This window comes from Brienomyrus brachyistius, chromosome 1, assembly GCF_023856365.1.
Source record: "Brienomyrus brachyistius isolate T26 chromosome 1, BBRACH_0.4, whole genome shotgun sequence".
Taxonomy (NCBI): Eukaryota; Metazoa; Chordata; class Actinopteri; order Osteoglossiformes; family Mormyridae; genus Brienomyrus; species Brienomyrus brachyistius.
Genome location: NC_064533.1, coordinates 47,118,000 through 47,140,588, shown reverse-complemented (window position 1 = coordinate 47,140,588; position 22,589 = coordinate 47,118,000). Strand labels below are relative to the sequence as shown.

At 47.6% G+C, this 22,589-nt stretch overlaps 3 protein-coding genes across 3 annotated transcripts; 1 reads left to right on the top strand and 2 right to left on the bottom strand.

Moving 5' to 3' along the window:
- Positions 1-1,196: 1,196 nt before the first annotated feature.
- acp6 (acid phosphatase 6, lysophosphatidic) lies at positions 1,197-5,700 on the top strand. Its single transcript, XM_049018550.1, has 10 exons — positions 1,197-1,867; positions 2,186-2,314; positions 2,383-2,513; positions 2,697-2,776; positions 3,740-3,827; positions 3,963-4,095; positions 4,184-4,281; positions 4,379-4,471; positions 4,903-5,068; positions 5,146-5,700. Exons 1-10 carry the CDS (start codon positions 1,769-1,771, stop codon positions 5,266-5,268), a joined length of 1,140 nt encoding a protein of 379 aa, XP_048874507.1. The 5' UTR covers positions 1,197-1,768; the 3' UTR covers positions 5,269-5,700.
- Positions 5,701-11,395: 5,695 nt separating this feature from the next.
- Positions 11,396-13,721, bottom strand: LOC125747150 (cystatin-like). The gene is made up of 3 exons (XM_049022000.1): positions 13,479-13,721; positions 12,949-13,056; positions 11,396-11,704 (listed from the first exon to the last, which is right to left on the bottom strand). Exons 1-3 carry the CDS (start codon positions 13,686-13,688, stop codon positions 11,597-11,599), a joined length of 426 nt encoding a protein of 141 aa, XP_048877957.1. The 5' UTR covers positions 13,689-13,721; the 3' UTR covers positions 11,396-11,596.
- An 889-nt stretch (positions 13,722-14,610) lies between these two features.
- si:dkey-229b18.3 (zinc finger and BTB domain-containing protein 11) lies at positions 14,611-21,953 on the bottom strand. The gene is made up of 6 exons (XM_049022922.1): positions 20,279-21,953; positions 19,085-19,155; positions 18,659-18,890; positions 16,142-18,126; positions 15,791-16,000; positions 14,611-15,689 (listed from the first exon to the last, which is right to left on the bottom strand). Exons 1-6 carry the CDS (start codon positions 20,622-20,624, stop codon positions 15,588-15,590), a joined length of 2,946 nt encoding a protein of 981 aa, XP_048878879.1. The 5' UTR covers positions 20,625-21,953; the 3' UTR covers positions 14,611-15,587.
- Positions 21,954-22,589: the final 636 nt, after the last annotated feature.

Below are 22,589 nucleotides of genomic sequence, written 5' to 3'. Positions count from 1 at the left end.
CACACTCTCCTAACCTGACGAATTACCATGTTTACCGCGTAAACAGCGTTTAATTTCATGTTTACGCCCGTACCGCACGTGGCCGCTAGATGGAGGTATATTGCTATAATACAACTTGGTTTGACCGGTATTATTCATTTTTTTAATCTATTTTTATATTGTGCTTTTTAATTAGTTGGCCCGCTATTCTGGGTTAATTCCCTGCCATGTGTTTGTTACTTTTGGAATAGGCTCCGCAGACGCCCACGACCCTGCATAGGCCAAAAAATGTTATGAAATGGTATGAAAAATGTTTGGTTGGTTGGATGGATGGATAATTTTACTATTATGCAATTTGTACGTGCTCAGATGCACCCATTTACATCAGAAAATCCATACCCTCAACATGGATGACAGACCCTTAAACGCGTAACTGGCCCTGAGCTATGGGGTCTGCTCCGATATATTTTGCCAACTGTAGGTTCCCCATGATAAATGTTCCCAGCCTACATATCCATAGGCCTGCCGGGAAAATTTCGGGTATGTTATATGGCCAGTCCAGCCCTGGATACTGTCATGCTATTAAAAAGTTAAAATCTGCACCATTCGTTAAGAATGAGTTGTGTTCAATACATAATGTTTAAGGATTTATGGCAACTAAGCATATATTTTAAAAATTGCATTACTAAAGGGTAGGGATCGTGTGTAAATAACCATAACAAAAACAATTGTAAAATTGTAACTAAATTATGAACTTGAAGTAGCTCTGAGTGTTCAGGCAGCAGCACTAGCAAGACGATGGCACAGAAGTCCGATTAATAAGTCCAACACAATCAAAACAACGGATCCAGCAATCTAATAGGAGACAATATCCAGGACTTAAAACCAGCAGGGCAAACGACTCTCGTTATTTCACCTGATATCCTTTTATTTATATAAATTTGCTTACATGCAAAAATATGCAGTAACATTTTTAAGCCATATTGGCCTCTTTTATACTTTTTAAGCCTATTCTAAGATCCTCAAACTCGTGGATTTTCGAAATTCATTGACCCTCTAGTACAAGCGGTTCATCATATTTCTGCTACAACTAATAACAGTATTTTACTGTAGTATACGTTGAAATAGGGTTAGTCATTTTACAATTAAATATAATTATAAAATGTATTTCGAATTTCACAAGCGAGCGCAAGATCGTTATGCGCGAATCTTCCACTTCATGGGAAATGTAGTTTCACTTGTTCGTATTGCACCATTAAAGCCCACGACGACGTTCAGAGGACTACAAAAACCAGGAAACACTGCTTTTCCAATTTAATCTGGAGTTTTCAAAGTTGTTAAAAGTTTAGCAATAGGTGTTGCTTTTGCGTATTTACTTTCATTTTGGTATTAAAAATACGAAAAAGATCTTCCACCCCCACCTTGGTTGCTGAAACGGGCCAGTGTGAAATTTACGCGTTTCTTTCTAGCACGCTTCTTTCTATTTACGCATTTCCTCCCGGTACTAACACAGCCTAAATGCCATGCGGGTGCTTTAATTTTGATATCAAACTTAGTGTTTGATGACTTGGGCGACGGGAGCGCAAGCTTCGCGGGATGGATAACTTCCGGAAGGTATGCGGCGTGCATACATGCGCATATTCATGCTCCGGACCGGGCACTGCGCCGACGCTCCGGGCCATGTGAGACATCTGCGACTTGCCATGCTGATTTGCACAATCCGGGTTTGACGTTGGGTCGCAGAAGATATTGGAGCCCGTCCGGCTGGAGTCCAGGTGTCACCTCCGAGATGAACGGCGATCCCACCCAGCTTGAGCTCAAACTCGTACAAGTTGTGTTCCGACACGGCGCCCGGACTCCTCTTAAGTCCATACCTGATGTGCTGGAGGTAAGAACTTGGTCCCCCGTGAGAGCGCCCTAATGCCAGAAGCAATCCGTTTCAAAGCGCATATCCGCTTCCGTGTTGATGCGTGCTGAAATCACCGTGCATTTTTCTCTGTGTACCTCGTAAAGTTTTCTCCCATGTCTAGGTGAATGATTTTTAAACCGTCTGCGGACTTTAAACTAGTTGGCAGTATTTTACTGAATTGAACAGTCTCTCTATCCTGGATCTGCATGTTTTGATGATGATAACATTTTCATGATTAAACCTGATATGCGTCTCAAACTGGCACCTTCTGCCCCCTCCCTGTTGATTCACCCTTAGGCTGATTGGGTCCCAGATCTTCTGAAGGTACCAGCCCACACCCAAATCGATTATGTAGTCACAGACCTGGAGGGTGGTCCCAGGCCTTCTGCACCAGTGGAGGACGGCTACAGGGTTACAAAACTCCATGTGAGTCACAATAGGCTAAAGTGGAGCCCTTTGTGTGATCAACTGACTGACAATTTAACTCCTTGTAGGGTGGCACATATCCTGGCCAGCTGACCTCTTTGGGCATGCAGCAGCTATACGATCTTGGCATGAGGTTAAGGAGAAGCTATATCATGGACCTTCCCTTTCTCACGGCCAGCTTCAGTGCAGCTGAGGTCTAGTGAGTGAAATTCATACACTTGTACACAAAGCATCATGGGTTGCACAGTCTATATTTCCTTCTACAGGGGTCCACCTCTAAGTCTGTATGTGACATTTCGAAGAATTGGAGGCTTCTTCTACCTTATAGTATAATAAAAATGCATTTATCTGTTTGGAATCATGTGACTTTATACCCATTCAGTGTTCGTTCCACCAACATCATGAGGACAATTGAATCAGCCAAGTGCCTGGTGGCTGGTCTTTATCAGCAAAAGCAGGATGGTGAGTCCCGCTGTCTTCAGGTCTCCTGTTCCCCTCGGACGCCGTGCCCGTCCTCGTGTCTCCTGTTCCCCTCGGGCGCCGTGCCCGTCCTCGTGTCTCCTGTTCCCCTCGGGCGCCGTGCCCGTCCTCGTGTCTCCTGTTCCCCTCTGACTCCGTGCCCGTCCTCGTGTCTCCTGTTCCCCTCGGACGCCGTGCCCGTCCTCGTGTCTCCTGTTCCCCTCGGACGCCGTGCCCGTCCTCGTGAATCCTGTTCCCCTCGGGCGCCGTGCCCGTCCTCCTGTCTCCTGTTCCCCTCGGGCGCCGTGCCCGTCCTCGTGTCTCCTGTTCCCCTCGGACTCCGTGCCCGTCCTCGTGTCTCCTGTTCCCCTCGGACGCCGTGCCCGTCCTCCTGTCTCCTGTTCCCCTCGGACGCCGTGCCCGTCCTCCTGTCTCCTGTTCCCCTCGGACGCCGTGCCCGTCCTCCTGTCTCCTGTTCCCCTCGGGCGCCGTGCCCGTCCTCGTGTCTCCTGTTCCCCTCGGGCGCCGTGCCCGTCCTCGTGTCTCCTGTTCCCCTCGGACGCCGTGCCCGTCCTCGTGTCTCCTGTTCCCCTCGGACTCCGTGCCCGTCCTCTTGTCTCCTGTTCCCCTCGGGCGCCGTGCCCGTCCTCGTGTCTCCTGTTCCCCTCGGACGCCGTGCCCGTCCTCTTGTCTCCTGTTCCCCTCGGACTCCGTGCCCGTCCTCTTGTCTCCTGTTCCCCTCGGACTCCGTGCCCGTCCTCGTGTCTCCTGTTCCCCTCGGACGCCGTGCCCGTCCTCGTGTCTCCTGTTCCCCTCGGACTCCGTGCCCGTCCTCTTGTCTCCTGTTCCCCTCGGGCGCCGTGCCCGTCCTCGTGTCTCCTGTTCCCCTCGGGCGCCGTGCCCGTCCTCGTGTCTCCTGTTCCCCTCGGACTCCGTGCCCATCCTCTTGTCTCCTGTTCTTTTCAGACGCTGTGCCCATCCTCACCACGGACACCGAGAATGAGATCCTCTACCCAAACTATCATGGATGCAAGCTGCTCAAAGTGCTTATTGGGTATGTGAGCTGCATCTCCCTTCACCCCCAACCTGCTTATTCAGTTGCATCTTTGTTTGTGTATCCATGAGGGTCTGGATACGACATGTATATACAGTAAAGGATTATATAATGGGTTTCCTGTTTTCTGTTCAGACGGCAGTGGGCTGAGCTCTTCCAGTTACCAGACATCACTGCTGACCTGAAGAGCATCCAGGCTGCACTGGGCATCCAAACAGAGCAGAGGCTTGACTTCATCCATCTTCGGGATAACATGGTGGCCAGAGAGGTACACATGCTGTTATCTGTTCCCCACATGTTACCATCTCCCCAGACCCTCTCACCAGCCCACACTCTTCTGCTGGCATCTCCCGTAGGCTCATGGCCTGCCCTGTCCTGCAGGCCTGGAGATGTGGAGGTCGACTGTGGAGAGGAGAGCTGTTCAGATGATTTGCCACATATATGGAGTCAGTCGGTCAGTGCCTTGGATGTGGGAGAAACTAGACCCCTTTGAGTTAGTAAAGTAGGAGTAATGATGTTGTTGAAGATGATGTTGGTGTCGTTGTCATCAGGGAGCATCTTCAGCTCAGCATTGGCCCCTTTCTTCAAGTCTTGTTGACAAACATAGAGGACAGACTGAAGGGTACCGGCTCAGCACAGTCCAGGTGAGCGTCGCACGCAGGAAGACACGTCTAATGTGAAGCTCTTTGTGATGTTGATTATGGGAAAATCCTATAGAAATTGTATAATGAGTATTAGGAGTGCAGGCAGATGCATGTTTGTAAGGTGCGGTCCGCTGTGTTTTTAGCGTGTTATCGATCTAGCCTCAGATCTGTGTCCAGTGATGAGCTGGAGTCCCATCTCTCTGTTTTACACTCTGCCCTGTGTATTGTGCTTCTCGGAGGACAGACTTTGAATCACCCTAGAACAAACATTTGCTGAAAATTGATCTATGGATGTTATACCTATTTTTTCCACTAGATGGAAACATTGTTTTATTATTGACCTTTGCACTATTCATGTCGTTTTTTGTAACAGAAATGTAACAGGCCTTGAGTAATCGGCAGCCTCCTCACACGTCTCATTTTTCCCCCAGGAAGCTGTTCCTCTACTCAGTGCATGACACCACCTTGATGCCTTGTCTGATGGCCCTTGGGATCTTCGACGCAAAGTGGCCTCCATACGCAGCAGACCTCGTCTTGGAGCTCTACCAACACTGCGAGACTCAGGAGGCCTTTGTCAAAGTTTCTTACTTGGGTCAGGTGAGTCCCAGGGGCCTGCAGGGTGAAGGACGCTGCTGTTCATGCGCTCATGATCCATCATGGTTCCTCCTTTCCAGGACAAGCTGATTCCCGGCTGCAGTGGAGTCTACTGTCCTCTCCAAGAATTCCAAGGCATCTTGTCCAATTTCTCACTGACTTTGGATCGGTACCACATACTGTGCAACCAGGCTGACCTCTAATAAAGGGACAGTGCTGGGTCAGATTGTAAACATGTTTACTGTGTTGGTCGAGCTGTTAATTCCAACCAGCAAGGGAAAAGCAAACTCAGACACGCTGACCTACAAGCCCTTTCTCAGCAGAAACAGTGTGGATATAGAATGGGAGAGGGGATAGTTGGACAAGCCCTGGTCCATCTGTTGCTTTAATTATTAAGCACTCTGGATGTCACGCAGCTTCAGTTACAATTGAAGGCATCTGCTTCAGGCACACAGGCATCCAGTGGTACTGTTCGGCTTGGCATTGAAATGAGTTACTGGAACCAGGGTTGGGAGGACTGGCTTGAATAGACTTGAAGCGGCAGCCAACTGTAGCATCCTCAGGGTGATACGCACAATGTGTGTGTTGTACGGATGCGTCAGCCGGCAGAAATAAAACTGTGTTCCTTCTCTGAAGGTCTTGTCTTTCTTGAAACTATATCCTGAGACTCCCATGCTGTGGGATCACTCGGTGACCTCCTAACATCGTGTTTGAGAATGTTTTCGGTGTCCTGTAGTTCTGTTTTTATTTACTGAACGTCCTTACGTATAGCCCTAGACCTGCTTGTGTCCCTCACACTTTGCTAAGCTTCCTTCGAGTCTGAAGACGTTTCACTGAACCATAGTTGCACGGCTGAAATACGAGAATAATTAAAGGTGTATCCTGGGTCAGAAGCTCTGGAATGAAAGCCAACTTTCTACTCTTATTACTATGGGATAAAAGAAAACATTCATTAGAAACAACACTAAATAGGTGAGTGAATATTCAATGCATGGATACCAGTAAATAACAAGCATTTCCCTATTAACTCTGACTAGACCTGGATCACATCTCACAGCTGTGCAGCAAGCAGTGAGAAGAGGGGGATTTTTGGCCATCAGGTCTTTGAGAAGATGCTTCAGACTTGGACTCCAGGCCTTCTTAACCATGCTCTTCATGGCAGGACACACACAGAATAGCGAGACTTCCATTTTCTTATATATCACATTAAATTCAGGGCAGTGTAATGTCAGTAGTCATACTACCTCCAATTCAAGCTAGGAAATACATCTGATGTTAAGTGGGTTTGGGTCTGGACAGTATTTGGATGGAAGATCAACTAGGAAAGCTGGGTGTCTATTGTTGTATTGACACTAAATAATAGAGTGTTTTTGTGCCTATGTAGTTCATTTTCTCAGGGCAGAGGAAATGTCCCTTCAAATGGCAGAGTGTGTCACCATTTGTGTGTGTGCGGGTGTGTCCCTGTTATTCTGCATGGCATGTTCTCACTGCTGAAGGGAGACAAAGGAAGTTGGAAGGGGAATAGAGAGGTGTTCCATACAGAGTCCACATCTCACAGTATAGCCTGTGACTGGGAGGGTGTGTTTTGCGGCTTGGTGATTGGTGCCCTTTGCCACAAGTAGCCAGCTGTACCAACCGTCTTGGGTCTGTGGTCCTACCTCAACATCCATCACCATGGAAACACTCGCTCTGGGTCCTGCTGGGCGGCACTTTGCCGAGGCAGTCCGGAAAGCCCCTGACTGTGATGGACTACAATGGACTTTGGTACCAGAGTGGTCAGCCTGAGTTATGGTGGATGAAATATCAAACGGCAGCAGCTGTTATGGGTGGACAGTGTGCCACTCTGGAGCAGAAAGAGGACAGCATCCAGGGTGGATGGACGGATGTGCTGATTTTATCAGTGCTGGGGAGTTTTGGGAATAGCGCATTTCCATGTTATTTAAACGCGTTTCCTTCAGACAGCATGTTCCAAAAACACCCAGAACATGCCACCAGGACGTCACCTGGCCCTGAGATTCCTGTGGTAGGCAGAGCCAGCCCCATGGTCTCCTTGTCACCTCCCTCCCCCTACAGAACCCAACAGGTGTTGCATAAAACTGCGGGGCGGAGATTGTATGAATGCTGGCTGACACATATAGATACGGAGAACATCAACACAAGCCGGTGTGCTGCTACACTGCTAAAATGTGCATCTACAACAAGGACTCCATTCATCGTCTCACACTCAACAACGTGCCCCGAGGCCACAAGCTCCTTAGCTTATGAAAAAGATGGTTTGGCCGCAGGTCCAGAAGTCAAGGATGTGAAATATCGACAGATCTAACCCGATAAGAAAAATACGAATCGATAGTAAAACAAATGAAGTAAGTGTAACAAAACTCATAAGCACTTCGGAGATCATAAAACTTGAAGCTGATTCATTTGCTTTAAGGAACCACCCCATGCTCAAATGTGGTCTGACCCACATGGAACTAAATGTACTAACAGTAAATCCTTCTCTTATGGGAAGCAGGTCTTTGCAGAACACAGCAGATGCACTGTGCGATCTGTTCCTGCTAAATACAAACTGTCTTCGAACACAAAACAGCTTTGATTAAACTGTATTAATAAAGTGGTGCAGTGTGTATGCAACTAGTCTCAGGCATGGACCTATAACAAACCACAGATACTACAGGGTAGTAATATTACTCACCCACAACTTTGCAGCATTCTTGCATATATTCTGTAGTTCCAGGCCCTGCAGCTCACTACAGAGTGAAGACACACTCCATGTTGCCAGTTGCTAAGGAAAAACTTCCACACAAAGAGCACTAATCATAACAATCCCTGGCTGCTACCCAGCCACACATTGGCTCTCCAGGTCTGTTCATCTGGCCATAAATAAAACAGATATAAGCTAAGAATCAAAGGTTGATTAAGCTTCTTACGATATACAGCCAAGTGCATCCCACGCTGCCTGACAAAATGTAACCTCGAGCCCCCCACTTGGGTTGGCACTTTCAACATGAAGAAATACAGGTCTAAATGGTACATGTTAGCCCCCCTATAAGGTGCTGTAAAGCCCCGCCCCCCCTGAATCTACCAGGGTATCTATGTCTCTCTGATGCCCCTGCATACAGAAGTACAGCTGCTCTCTCTCTCCACAGAACCGCTGTTGGTCTTTCCCTCATGTCCTAAATGTTCTCATCATCTGTGTCCTTCAGCATCTGCATTAATTCACACAATAAAATTCCCTGCTTCACCCTCCCCCTCTGACACCTGCCCTCCGCAGCGCTTTCTCATTTCTGATTTGCAGCAGGTCTCATTTACGCTCCCTTGCTGAACTGAAACTGAAACTCGTTAAAATGGCAGCTTCCTGGTGTGGGGAGTGAGGCAATGAGGTCAGATGACCTCACAGCAAGTATGAAGAATAAAAAAGGTTTATAAAAAGAGAACACAGGGATCATACAACTGTTTCGCCTACAGCAGTGTTTCCCCAACCCAGTCCTCGGGGAACCTCGGACAGTCCATGTTTTTGCTTCCACTCAGCTCCCAGTGCACCTTTACCAGGTATTCGGTGTTCCTGATTGGCTGAGAGGGAGCAAAAACGTGGACTGTCCGGCGTTCCCTGAGGACTGGGTTGGGAAACACTGGCCTACAGTATGACTCCAATAAATTCTCACAGCACACCACCGCTCTGACATACGTTATATAGAATTTTTAAAACTCTATCCTTTGCTTTTAATTTAGATCTTAATCCTACTGTTTGAGGCTCCCGTGTATGACTCGGAGAGATCATTTGAAGACGGATGCCTCTCACAAAGCCTCACACAATAAGAAACCTTAACTGTTAGCTTTTAAGGAGATTGCCCCACCCATTCCAGTTGGCCTGAGGGGTGATTGTGCATAGGAGATGTCAGCCACAGAAGGATCTGCGAAGTTATTAGTGAACAGGAAAATGAACTTAAACAGATTTCTCCTACCGTTTTAATATCACTTAACAGCCACAAGATTGCTACCTTGCAACCACAACAAGCCATGAAATGCCATCTAATGGAACGTACTGTTGAGCGCCTTTCATGTGGGAGTTGCTTCTCAGATTCTGTTTTTCAGAACCTGTATGCATTATATATTGTCAGTTGTGCAGAATAACCCTGTCAGTTTCCTTTGAACAGCCCCGATGAGGCAGACCTCCGAAAATAAACAGATTCTCTCAACACAATTCTTTCAAACATACCTATAAGCTTGATAACCTACTTTAAACTGCCACAGTCCCAGAAGCAAAACAGTGAAGCAGAAATGTTTACGTGAACGTTTCAGAAAATGTAAACATACACTTGGGATGGTACAGGTGGAGATAAATGTTGAAGCGCTGGATGTTCCTACTGAAAAGCTATGACCTGTCCATGATTATGACCCCTGACCAAATTTTTCCACACATTCAGTGACATGGGCAGTTCCTCACCCAGGACTCTCTGGCTGCCTCAGGAATGTGGAAGCCTGGTCAGACTCTCGTCTCCAGCTGCTCTGTTTGCAAATCCTGCAGCATCTCGTTTCTCCACATGTATGCTGGCAGCCATGCGCAAAATCAATAAACGAGAAACTGACCAGTTTATCTTTTAATCTACAATTAAATAATGTCTCTTTTTAGTCCTGAGGTACTTTGTTTCAGAGGTGAACATATTTTATAGAAATAACGCAACACTTTTATCAAGAAAACAGACTTTGGGAAAGAAAAGCATGAGTCAGGCCCAGTAATCCCAGTTACCCCAGTATTACTGTTCCATCAGTGAAAAATGTCCCTACAGCTACAGACACCTACAAGCTTTTAGTTCCTGGCTCTAAGTTACTTACAGAACTGAAGACTCTGATAAGAAAAATGTAACACCAGACCCAGACCTAAGAAACTTAATGGAGCACTTTAACCAACCAGGATAGAAGAATGGTTATCACTGACAAATTCATCAGGAGTGGCCACCTGGGATTAATCTGCCATGGTACTAAATTTCACTCATGGGATTGTAGAGAAGGTAGGTGCAAGTAACTAGAGTAGGCGGGACTAACCAATCAGTCTCAGTCCCGCCTCCTCTAGCTGCTTGGACCAACCTCCTCTACAATTTGATTGGTTATCTCTCCCTGAACCAATCATTAACACACTACGCTCAGAACATTTTTCTGTAATTAACTCCCTCGAGCCAGAATTTCACAATGTTTGCAGAGCACACTGAATCCAATGAGAGAAAATTACACTGTAAGAATGAGGTGGAATCATCAGATTGGTTAGTTCCTCTGTTACTAATACAATGCAAAAAAGCACCTCAATAGCAACTGCTTTTAACATTTACCCTGAATCCCGTAAAACACATTGCTGATTGGTGGTGGATGGACGGCGTGTATTTGGGACTGAGCCTCCTCCTCTGTCTAAGGCTAAAAACGCCGCCAGTAGGATTCATACAAGCACCAGTAACATCTCTCTTAATATGAACATTCTGCAGAATGAAATTAATCTCACTGAAAAACATGGAAAGCACGTTTTCCTTTGATGATCTAGGCAGGCAGAAGTCTGGGGTCATCACTTCTGTGCGACTCGTCTCTAAGAGCAGGACACCTGCCCTCCTTGGTCAGCCTACATTCCCATAGTTGACACTAGGCAGAGCACTAAGGTGAATCTCCTTGTTGCTTTGCAGCAGAGGCTGAAATACAGCTAGTTTGTCCCTGGAATTTTCCACATTTACTCTGTTGTGCCGACTGAAGAAAAAGGGACAGTGGTGGAGCCAGTGAGGGGCCAGGATGCCCCCCACCCTCATTGTCATTGGCTCTGAGTGATGTTAGTCATTGAATGTGTTAGTCAGTTTGCCAAAATGTACATAGTTCCCAGACCTACATGAAGGGCCCAGAATCATAGCTATGATTATTGTCTGGTTGAATAGATTTTTTAAATGCTTATTATTATAATTTAATTATATAATTATAATATATATATATATAATTTAATTATATATATATATATATTATATTATTATAATTATTATCCACTGGTATCACTATTTTTATTTAATTCATTTGGTTTGGCGTAATTTCCTACGTTTTGGAGTCACATTCTCATAAAGCTGTTTTCCCATTGAATACGTGCATTTTATTATGTGATTTATGTGGCTTTAAAACATAAATGACCTTATTCAATTTAAAATAACTTGTCTAGATTGCCAGTTGCCCAGAAAGCCTGCAACGTTTCTCAAAAAAAAATACAAAGATCATACATTTTTTTCATAAACGCACGTTTTACTAATGCATTTGGAAATGCATGGACAGGCTGTTCTGCAGCTCCATCTAGTGCAGAGAAATGCAAATTCCCACTAAACAAAGGGAACCACCAGTGTGCTGGAGGGTAACGTCATTTAATGTGCTAACAGAAAAGCCAGAAAAGACCTCGCGCCACTTCTCTCCCATGCAAATCACACAGCTCCATGACGATTACATGATGAAGATCTTGAACTGCGGGGGTTTGGAAGCAGACAGGAGACACGATTCTGCCGCGCACTGCCTTCTGCATCACAGCATGCCAAGCCCACTGCTGGTCAGGGGACTGCAGGAGCTCTGCAGCAGAACCCTTTGCTTCTTCCAAGGAGCGCTGAGAACCACAAAATGGCACCGGAACACCTGAAGGATGGGAATAGGGGGCTAAGAGATAGGCCTTTGGAGGGTGTGTGTGGGTTATGTGTATATTACATTGTGAGGAACAAATGTCCCCAAAATGTAATAAAAACCTGTTATTTTGACATTGTGGGGACCATATTTTTGATCCCACCAAGGGACAACTCAAATTTTATAAAAATATCGAACCTCAAAAGTCTTTTGTTTGGTTTCTTATGGTTGAGGTTAGGGCTGGGTAGGGGTTAAGGTTGTCATAGCTGGGATTAGGGTTTTCCCCATAGAAATGAATGGACGGTCCCCATGAAGATATGAATGCAAACGTGTGTGTGTGTATGTGTGTGTGTGTGTGTGTGTGTGCACGCATGCGTGCATGTATGTAAGTGCATGTGTATAAGCGTGTGTGCATGTGTGTGTGTGCGTGTGTGTGTGTGTGTGCGCATGTGTGTGCATACGTGTGTGCGTGTGTGTGTGTGCGCTACAATAACAGCATTTCACAGGTCAGTAGCTACTGCTATCCAAAATCACGTGAGGCATTCTGCTATTTTGCCCCAGAGATATTTAGTCTGCCTGTGCCTCCCCAGCCAGAGCTCCCAGCTTAATTTTGAGGATTACAAGCAGTATGTTGCTACAGTAACAGGTTCCAGTGAGGCGCTACAGTGACTGCAACCCTCCCCCGAACAGCCACACTATTCCAATCCAAGGGGTAGAATCACTGGGTGCTCCTCACATTTCAGCATCCTCCCAGGTGGGAGTACGCAGAACATCAGCAGAACCAGAGCTTTCCCCGCTCTAGAATTGTGCAGCTGGATTGCAGGACTCATATTCACAGGACTATAATTACAAAAGATTTAGCCCATCTTTGTACAGATCAATGCTGGTATAAACAACATGTTCCTTTTTATCTGTGTTGGAGATTCAATGCAATGGTTTCTTACCTAGACCAACCTCCGCCAGTCCAAACAAAGCCAACACATGCCTTTTGAGAGTCTGGGTGTCAGCCAGAAGAACGAATCACTTTATAACCTTACACACCTATGCAGTTACATATCGCTACAATGTACCACGTGACCACTGCGAATTTACCTCTGTATTTTACAACAGAAATGCGCTACACTGCTGAGTGCTACTGACTGAAAAGGCTCAGGATTATAGCATCTGCAGCTCGATAGCTTTCATGGGCATCAGAATGCCACCCGGAAAGCCCGGAAAAAAGGCAGCAACCAGAGGAGATACTGTGGGGATATGCGTACCTCAGGCTCAGATATAGAGGAAATGTCCCCTTCGTACTTCACCTGATCTTTAATGGCGTTTGTCCGTCTTACTTCCACGTCCATGTGGTATTGGCCCCCGCCAATCGCCTGAACATCGGAAGTTGTGGTTCACACACATCGTCAAGGCAAAGAGGACACAGAGCAATAGACTGAGCTTAACCCTTGGCATTTCTCCTCGGAGTCTGTCGAATACCTTCTCAGCCATTTGGTTGTGCAAATTCACCATTATGCCTTACTGTAGACATTGCGCGGTTGCGATTCACAAGCCACAATTGATTCAGATTAAGGCTACTGTAACCATTGCTGATATTCACAATCACATTACTGTTCTTGGTAAACATGCAGTTAATTTGTTACGTGTTTAACTGCAAGTTAAAGTTCAGTGTGTTCTGGATAGCGCCATGATGATATATAGATTGTGTAAATGGGTAAAATGTTACTTTGGACAAAATCTTGATGTTAAAGAACAAAGTGATAACGAACGTGTCCGAGAAGCCCATTGGACTCACGTGTCTCTTCACAGAGTAGAACTTGGTGATGGCATAGAGATTTGGGTCCTTGCTGAAGTAGTTGAAGTTCTCCAAGGCAAAGTTCACACACGCTTGCACCTCGGGATCACTAGGGTCCACATTCTGAATCTCCACTGGTGGAGCTGGACTTGCGGTAGCCATGATGACCGCGGAGAGAAAGCCACACAGGAGCACTGGGAAGCTGGTCATCTTCTGCTGAAATCAGCGTCAGGTGAGCAAAAGAAGGTTATATGACGCGGATACAAATAGCACCAGGCGCTGCAAATGTTTACCTCCGCGGCCCAGCCTTCATGACGACACAAAAGCTCCCATTTGGGCAAAGCTGGCTTTTATCAACTCTTATGGGTGTGGACGTTTAAGGCTAACTACTTAAAGGTTACAAGGGTAGAACAAGACTTAGTTGAATGTCATCACAAGGACAAGCCTTAATGGACGTTTGGAGGAGGGGAGAGACACGTACGTTATCATTATTTAAAAACATGAATTACATTTTGAACTGCAGCTTTCACCTCAGTGATGCAGACTTACATAAAAAACCCCCAATATATCAAATGAAAACCAAACACACCTGTTTGATCAGGACTGAATGTTGCTACACCTGGTTTCACCACCAAGTCATCTGCAGGAATGTGTCAATGCCCAAACATGGATTTACCGCAGCCTTATCCCATAGTTAAACCCCCCACACACGATTCTGGGAATCTCACTTGTAAATATGGCAGTATTTAACCTCTAATTGTGTTTTATTTTTCTGTATGTTGATGTACAGTCCATAGATATTGTAGGTTCTCCAAAGAGTCTCACTTCATACTGCTATTTGCTTATATCATTTGAAAAGGCTACACATTACTTCTGTTGGCCTGTGCTGGTTCCTCTAAACCGCTTTGTTAGAAGGTGTTGTCATTTAAGCGCATTGCCAGATGGGTAGCGTGGTCTTTTACATGTGGACACAAGCTGTAACCCATTTTTGGCCATTTTTTTTTAAATGTAAATGGTTGACCTGCGACCCTGAGCAGAATAAGCAGTTGGACGATGGATGATGAGGTCATTGTAACTGAATTTTTCAATTTATATTTACCAACTCTCACCAATGACACCAAATACAAGTCAGTGTGTAAAATGCAAAATTTATTAAAATTTCAATTTCATCTCTTTACAGTTAAGACATCTAAAAGGGTGCTTCCATATTGTAACTCCACATTCTAAATATTAAAAATCTCCATAAATGCTACAATTTAAATAATATGGAGCCTCTTAAATAATAAAAAAAAGCAAACGACAACTGTTTCAGTTTAAGAAAAGGGTTGTGTTTCAGTTACGATGTAAAAAGCGAACCACCATACTCCCGTAGCTTGACCCGCCAGTTTCCCTTTAAATGGCTGACGTCTCGGTTTGCGCTAAAGCGCTCTCTCTTTCCCCGCCGACACCATCACACGCGAAGACAGAACACACACAGGTTGAAGTTCATCCTTCAAGTATTTCTAGACTGGTGCAAAAATCTGCACCATTTCACCACGGACGACCAAAAGACACGACACGGCATCGCGTGCAAGTGCAATTGGGACTGGCCCACAAAAAACAGGGACCGCGGCCACCCATTTCATACTGACCATCTTCTACAGTCCCTACGACAAAATAACCAGTTCAAGTTTAACCTTTGTAGTGACCTAAAGGCAAAGGCGAAACAGTATCTTTAGTCTGTTTATTTAAATTACAACAATAATAATTACAATAAGAATAATTACATCTATTATTTTACCATTACTGTCTTCTCTGACGGGCAACGCAGATTTACAATCATTTCATTCAAAAATTTACTCCAGAAACTGTCCATAGTAATGTGGCAAGAGATAAATATCCTGCGAGAGGCCCTTTGTCAGTAAGGTAGGTAATGAAAAACAGAGATTAAATCATTACAAGGAAACAAAAAAGTGCCGGATCAAATGGTTAGTGAGCTTGAGTTTTGGTTACGCAGGAAAAAAAAAAAAAAAAAAAAAAAAAAAAAACCTGCCCAGGCATGAAAAATCATCCTCAGGATACGGAGAGACACCCCCACCCCCCCCGCCCCCCTCGGCTGGGGGCCGACAATCAGGAGGCGGACAGACAGCGGTGGCATTTGTAGAGTTTGTGGTCATGCGTACGGATGTGGCTCTGAACGTTACGCTGCCTGAAGAAGGTCTTGCTGCACAGCTGTGGGGAGATGACAGAAGATATGTCAGAAGGTGAAGCAGAAATGACCGGAAGAAAGGTGCATGGAGATGCAGGCAGACGGGGGGGTGGCGGCTGCTTACGGGACAGGGCCAGTGCTTGCCCTCGATGTGCCGGATGCGGTGCATGATCAGCACGTCACAGTTCCTGTAGGTGACCTTGCACTGGAAGCAGGTGTGTGATGTCACAGGGGCGTGGCCACGTGCCTGCCGCAGCTGCTTGAGCCGAGCCCGCCGGATCGAGTCCAGAAGCGCGGATCGCCGGCTCTGCAGGGGGGCCAGCCTGAGACATTTCTGCGGATTGCAGAAGACGGCAATATCACCACCTTAGCTCAGTCTGAGGGCTGTTTGTTTGCCAGGAAGTTATGAATAACGTGAAATAATAAAAACTGCTGGCACGTCACGCACACAGACACCCTTCACATTTGTACACACCTTTGGTTGTTCGCCTCTCCCCTTGGTGCTCGTTGGCCTCACCAGAGACGATCCGCGGAAGCCGTTCAAGGTCGACCCCTCTGGCCCAGAGCGCCTCCGCAAGGATGGAGACACAGCAGTGCTAATTTCGGCCTGCTTCAGGCTGCGGGCACGTCGGCGTGCAGCACGGGCCTCCCGGATGGCGCCCCTGGTCCGTCCAGCGATGTCCGCCGTGCTCCGGATGCGCCGCACTGGGCTGCTGGGGTTCACCGGCTGGCTGAGGGAGCCCGTCAAGCAGATGTCCACACGTTCCTCCTCCTCCTTCTTGATGGCACCGATGGGCCTGCAGAAGGTGAAGAGGAAGCCGGGATCCAGCAGCTTCACCGGGGGCTTGCTCTGCCGTTTGCCCAGCTCCGGCACAGTGGGAATGCAGACAGGCACGGGGTCGGCAGGCTCATCTTTGATAGCCCTCAGCAGACCGGCCGGGGGCCGCTGGATGAGCCCGCTGGTCCCAGGGACACTCCTGACATTCGCCACTCCATCTGTCAGCCTGGCGGCTTTGCGCGGGGCTTCCACATGGGGTGCCACTGCTCTGGCTTTCACCTCTTTCCTCTTGTGACTGCGTGCTCGGTCCCGGCCTATCCTGGCCTTCGATGGTGCAGGGCGCCTGCCATGCCGGGCATCCCTGACTGTCCTCCTGGTCACCCGGGTGCTCCGTGGGTCCACAGGGCAGCTCTTGACCACAGACCTCTTCACTTTCAAGGAGAAGAGGGGCTCCACAGGAAGATGCCCCCTGCGTTGGCTACGTGTGGCAGTACTTGGGGGCAAAAGGGGAAGGGCTGTTGATTCCGGCTTGATCTGCACAAAGGAGCCCAGCTCCGTGCTCCTGGCGGGGGCTTTGATCCTAACAGAACGCCTCAGTTCACTATGCTTTGGCAGGGTGACTGGCCCTTGGGTATTCCCACCAGTGGCCACCAGGGGGCGGTCTATGCTGCTAGGCCTCATGTCCTCCAGGCTAACTGGGTCGGGGGGCTCCATCTTTATAACACGCTGCAGCAGAGTGCCATTTGACTCGCTTCCTTCCAAGTTTAAGGCGCCCGCCAGGCCCGGGACTCGCGGTTTCCGGCGCGTCGTCAGTGCGTAGCTGTCCACTTTCAACTTACGCAGCCGCTTTTTCTGCCTCCAGCCGGTGAGCTCCTCAGGGCTGGGCAGCAGGGACTTCCTCTGCAGGCCCAGCACGCTCAGAAGCCGGTACTTCTCCAGCGTCCGTGGGCTCTGCACCTCCTCCTCCTGGGGCTCCTGCTTGACTGGGGTGCCCTCTTGGCTGGCTTGCGGGAAACAAAGTCTCTGCTTATACTTCCTGGAGCGGGGGGAAGGCAGGGTGGTGCTGGCGGCTCCTCCATCCGTCACTGTGTCGGCCTCGAGGTGCGGTGCCCGCTGTCCTGATGCGGGAGAGGAGCGCAGGACACGCACAGGAGGCTGACTGGCGGGGAGACGGAGTGGGGGAGTCTTCCTCTTATTGGATGGGGATTTGAAGTCCATGAGCTTCAGCCTGCGGGTGGGGGTGCAGGGGAAGCCATTGCCATCTGCGCTGATTCTCAGTGTCCGTTCACTGCCCCCAGACCCAGAACCCTGGGGTAATTCCAGGATGTCGAGTGGCCCTCTGCTCCGCGTTACCCGTTTAACGAAAGGTCCCGATTCCTCCGCTGCGCCCTCCTCAGTCTCACCGCACTTCCTCTTCCTTTTAGTAAGCACGCCGTCTTTCCGGGAGCCAATGTCATTTGGGCTGGTGAAGGCCCTCGGGGGCTTGGGCGAGTCCGGCGTGCAGCCCCCTGAGCAGGCATCCAGAGCTTGCTCTCTCTGGATCGCCCTACAGGCCTCCACCACAGGCCACATGCGAAAGTGCCGCGCCATGGTGGAGACCTCCACCAGATTCTCCAGCTTCAGTGACAGGGTTGAGGTGTAGGAGAACTCAAGCAGGGAGAGGAAGCTCTCCTCGCTGAAACCTAGAAATGAGATACGAGGCCACAAGTTCAGTGTCTCCCACCCTACACTGACCGCAATGGCCATCCCACAGAAACAACCCTTGATGAATGATAAAACTGCAATGGGAACAGTCTTAGGAAATCAAAGAGAGAGACGGGAGAAAGAGAGGAGCAGAAACAGCATCAACCAAAGTGCAACTGTGAACAAACAAAAATCATAAAGCATGCATCTGGGCTGCAGAGGGCAGCTCAACAAAGCAGGTTACCTCTAAGCGACAGAGAACAGGAAAAACAGAGGAATTAAACAGAGACTGGGTGAACACAGGCTGAGTTGACACAGGCAGACCTGTCAACTCAAACGACAAGCACCCAAAAATATGACAACCCGAAAGCGGTGCAATTTTAGCACAGATGCTGGAAGATGACCTATCCAAAGGCCGGTGCGTTTTAACAGATCTCACTGAAAGCCACATCCAGAGAGATGCAACTAACGCTGTCCCTTATGTTGCATAAAACTGGGAAAAAGAGACTGCAAAGAAACAGCTGCCCTCACCGGTCAGGTCGATGTCAGACTGCGGGCTGGGCGAAGAGGCCATCTCGACAAATACTTCCTGGAAGTACTCGCTGACGGCCGCCAGCACGGCCCTGTGTGCGGAGAAGGAGCGGCTGCCTGTACGCAGGGTGATGTCGCAGAAGAGACCTTCCTCCCACTGGCCTTTCAGCTTGCACAGCATGTCGCTGGCATGGGTTGTCAGCGTCTTGGAGACCAGCGAGCTGGCGGGCATCTGCAGAGGAGATGATGTGAGGACTGCTCTGATATCTGGCCACAAGCTGAAGAAGGCAGCTCAGTTCAGTCCAGTCCTGGAGGACTGTGGTTCCTATCTGTACAGACTGAAGTGCCTGCGTTCTCAGAAAAGCTTTGCCATAATGTGACACGGTCATCAGTGTGTCATGTTTGCTTCCCTGCTGTGATTCTTACCTCTCGGCCTTCCTGTTCCATCTGACATTCCCGGCAGCCTGTGACATATTCCCTGATCTGGAAATACATCCCTGAAGAAAAGAGCAGGGAAGCATTATGCAACAATTTATATAGCGAGCAGCATGGTGGTGCAGTGGTTAGCATTTTTGCCTCACACCTCTGGGAGCAGGGTTTGAGTCTCTGCAATGGCTTTGAGTGTGAAGTTTGCATGCCCTCCCTGTGTTGTTGTGGGGGTTACTTTTGGATATTCCAGCCCCTCTCCCCCATCCAAAAACATGCTGAGGTCAATTGGAATTCCCAAATGGTGTGTGAGTGTGCCCTGCGATGGGCTGGCCCCCCATCCTGGGTTGTTCCCTGCCTCGTGCCCATTGCTTCCGGGATAGGCTCCGGACCCCCTGCGACCCAATAGGATAAGCGGTTTGGAAAATGGATGGATGGATGGCTGTGTGAGTGTGCCCTGTGATGGGTTGGCACCCCATCCTGGGTTGCACCCTGACTTGCTCCCATAGGCTCGGGGATAGGCTCCGGTCCCCCTTGACCCTGAGTAGGGTAAGTGGTGTCAGAGAAAAAAAAAATCATGTATAAAGTGTGAGAATAAACAGAGAGAACATCCACTTTCTCAAACACATGTATTTTCTATTAGATTTTCATGTTTCAATCTCATTGCTTAATGCGCAGCAAGTACTGAAATTTTCCTTTTGTTAAAATGGTAACCTCCTTTCTAACTAAAAGCAGATGTACTGTCTTTTGGAGTTCAAAAGAATAATAAAAAAATTTTCCTTTTCCATTGCTTGCTGAATATTTTCACAACAGAGAGCCTAGATTACAAGAAATTCTCTGAACAGAGTGACTCCCATCTATTGAGCCATTTTAGCAAAAACTTTTACAGGAGTGGGATCTGCGCATTTAATTGTACCTCTGTGTCATACAAAGATACTATCGGAAATGAAAACCAAGCGTCCAGGACCAGGCCCAGAGATCAGCTAGATATACTCCAGGAAAACCATTTGGACTGGTCGGAAGCGCACGTGGGATCGCGGCCGTGGGTCCCGACTGGTTGAAGCCGCGTGGTTCTGAAGCACACTTACTTGGCAGCACAGACATGCAAAGAGGGAGACCAACGACAGCGAAGCAGGGAGGGCAGTCCCCTGCGAATTAGGGTACCGTTCGCACGGATGGCGTCAGAGGACCCACCTTCCCACCAGTAATTCTCCGCCACATGTCTATAGGTGTCTTCCAAGGTGTGATGCCGCTTGCCCGCTCGCTTATGGTGAAAGGTGGCGATTGCTTTCAGTCGCCTGTCCTTGCCCAAGACCTCCCGGTAGTGGATGTATCCTTTCTCCAGCTTTTTGCGGTAAAGCACCCCATCGATCACTTCGAAGTAAGGCGACAGTGTCGCGTCTTTGGACGTGCTCTCCTTGACGGCATCAGCCGCATCAGGACCGCCCGCCGGCTCCCCTTTAGTGACCAGCGCATGTCTGCTGCCCAAATTGTCATCATCCTTAACGTACTTAGTGTTGTGGGTGCAGTCACCGGCCATTTTTCACCGGCTTCCGTGTTTGCTTCCGTCCGTCTCCCCTCCTCTGAACTTCTCCAATGCCCAACCCGGCGAAGCGGTGCCGTCAGATCAGGTCAAACTGTCGCACTAGCAGGTGAAACTTCTCATTTAGGGGCTACACATTTACCTCTAAAACGTTAGCTGTCCACAGCAGTACATCAGTTTAATTATTCGACTACACGTGAGGGTAATCCATTAAAATGTTACTCAGATGCCGATTTTTTCAAAAAACAAATCGGTTCGACATTCGAAATAGGACCATTTAAAGTTTCATAAACATTCAGCGAGTATTACTAATAGCTCAGTCATGGTCCGCCACACACAAACGACATCGCGTCCAATCCGTCCTTATCAGAACCCAAAGATGTCCATAGCACCCAAGCTGCACACCCAAAGTCCACGGTTCCGACGTCCAAACGGGTAACCTCCTTCAGCTCCTTCTCCCGTAAACGTCATTTTCTCCTGGCTTAATCCATATATCCTGAAGCTAAATCAGCATAATTAGAAATGAGATCAAAAATGCATGTAAAAAAGTTCTTCTAAAATGCAACTTGAGACCGTGTGTCCTACACACGATGAGAACTGTACCTCACACAGTGTTACTACACTGAACGATACATATCCCTATAACACTGTACAGAGTGTACGCACTAGCTGGAAACCTGCACAGAAAACTGTATCACATACTGTCCTACATGGAAAGAAATACATATCACACACTGTACTAGCTGGAAACTTGCAAACACAACTGTATCACACGCCGCTACGTGGATACTGTACCCGAGACCTCGCTACCTGGAAACCCACGCAGGGACCGTATTACAAAAAGCCTGCTATCTGACTCATTAATACTGTGTCATACTATTTCTGACAAACGACATCACAGGAGTACTATCCAACCAGTCCCCCCGGAGCAGCAAACTGCCTGTACCTAAAAAAGAAATTAAAAATGAAAAAGAGAAGTTAGGTAGCTGGCTACCTGTGCCTCCCACCCAGTAACTTGCGCTAGGATTTCTTACTGGCTGGAGGCTAAGCTACGTGATCTAGCTAGCTGCTCATCCACCGACGATAGTATCGAGTTAACAACTGAAAACGTGAGGCGAGGCGTCCTCTCCTCGCGCCGCAAAGCGAGTACTACCGATGATACCAACTCAAAATGTCATAATTTTACAGCCCCCGTCACAAACTATCCTTTCAGCTACTACTTCGACCATTTTCGTGAAAAGTCAGATGACCAAATAATCCAGTTCTTTAACTCGTAACCTTCTGCTGGTTGCCACATGACAACCTAACCCATTCACACATCCATGGCGTCCTAGCCTCACTAAATGGCTATTAGCAGAATTGGTGCATCGTTTCTGTCCCGGGAAATATGATTGGCTGTTGTTCCTGTACGTCAAGTCGTGTGGCTCCCGCCCACTCTTTTTTCTCTATGTCAAGGTAGGTTGCTGACATCAGCGTTGTCTTCTGTAGTGTGCGCTGAGTAGTTGATTGTTGTGAAACAACACTGAAAATCGTAGGGACCATCTGGAGTCTCTTTAGTATAAGGATTGGCCGTTAATTCGTTTTAGATACAAGCGAGTGAAAATTTTTAATTTCTTAATTATTTGAATTATATCAAGAATAGCATCCACGTTTTATAGAAATTAATTCTAAACAAGCAAACAAAATGTGTTCGGCAGCAGCGAGTAAGTTACAACCATTGCGAATTGTTTTAAATAATTTCAAAGGGATTAGTGTCAATGACTTAGCCAGTGGACATTTCCAGTAAAATCCTGAAGAATTCTAAGCCTTTGTAACTGTTGAAATGATGTGTTGGTCCAGGTTGCTAACAGTACCGTTTTGTAATTCTGTGTCTACTGGAATATAACGTGAATCCATAGTTTCCACCAGCATATTCTTAAAAAGGCGATTTTGGTACGTTTTGTCATAAATCTCTAAGTAAGG

Bases quoted from the DNA above. Each gene is read 5' to 3' on its own strand.
- acp6 (XM_049018550.1), top strand. From the start codon at position 1,769: ATGAACGGCGATCCCACCCAGCTTGAGCTCAAACTCGTACAAGTTGTG. The intron at 1,868-2,185 runs GTAAGAACTTGG...ATTCACCCTTAG, and splicing joins CCATACCTGATGTGCTGGAG to GCTGATTGGGTCCCAGATCT. The intron at 4,282-4,378 runs GTCAGTGCCTTG...CGTTGTCATCAG, and splicing joins CACATATATGGAGTCAGTCG to GGAGCATCTTCAGCTCAGCA.
- LOC125747150 (XM_049022000.1), bottom strand. From the start codon at position 13,688: ATGACCAGCTTCCCAGTGCTCCTGTGTGGCTTTCTCTCCGCGGTCATC. The intron at 13,057-13,478 runs GTGAGTCCAATG...TCCGATGTTCAG, and splicing joins TCTACTCTGTGAAGAGACAC to GCGATTGGCGGGGGCCAATA. The intron at 11,705-12,948 runs GTACGCATATCC...CCCATCCTTCAG, and splicing joins CCTCTATATCTGAGCCTGAG to GTGTTCCGGTGCCATTTTGT.
- si:dkey-229b18.3 (XM_049022922.1), bottom strand. From the start codon at position 20,624: ATGGCCGGTGACTGCACCCACAACACTAAGTACGTTAAGGATGATGAC. The intron at 16,001-16,141 runs GTGTGTACAAAT...TGCAATCCGCAG, and splicing joins GGAGAGGCGAACAACCAAAG to AAATGTCTCAGGCTGGCCCC. The intron at 15,690-15,790 runs GTAAGCAGCCGC...ATCTCCCCACAG, and splicing joins GCAAGCACTGGCCCTGTCCC to CTGTGCAGCAAGACCTTCTT.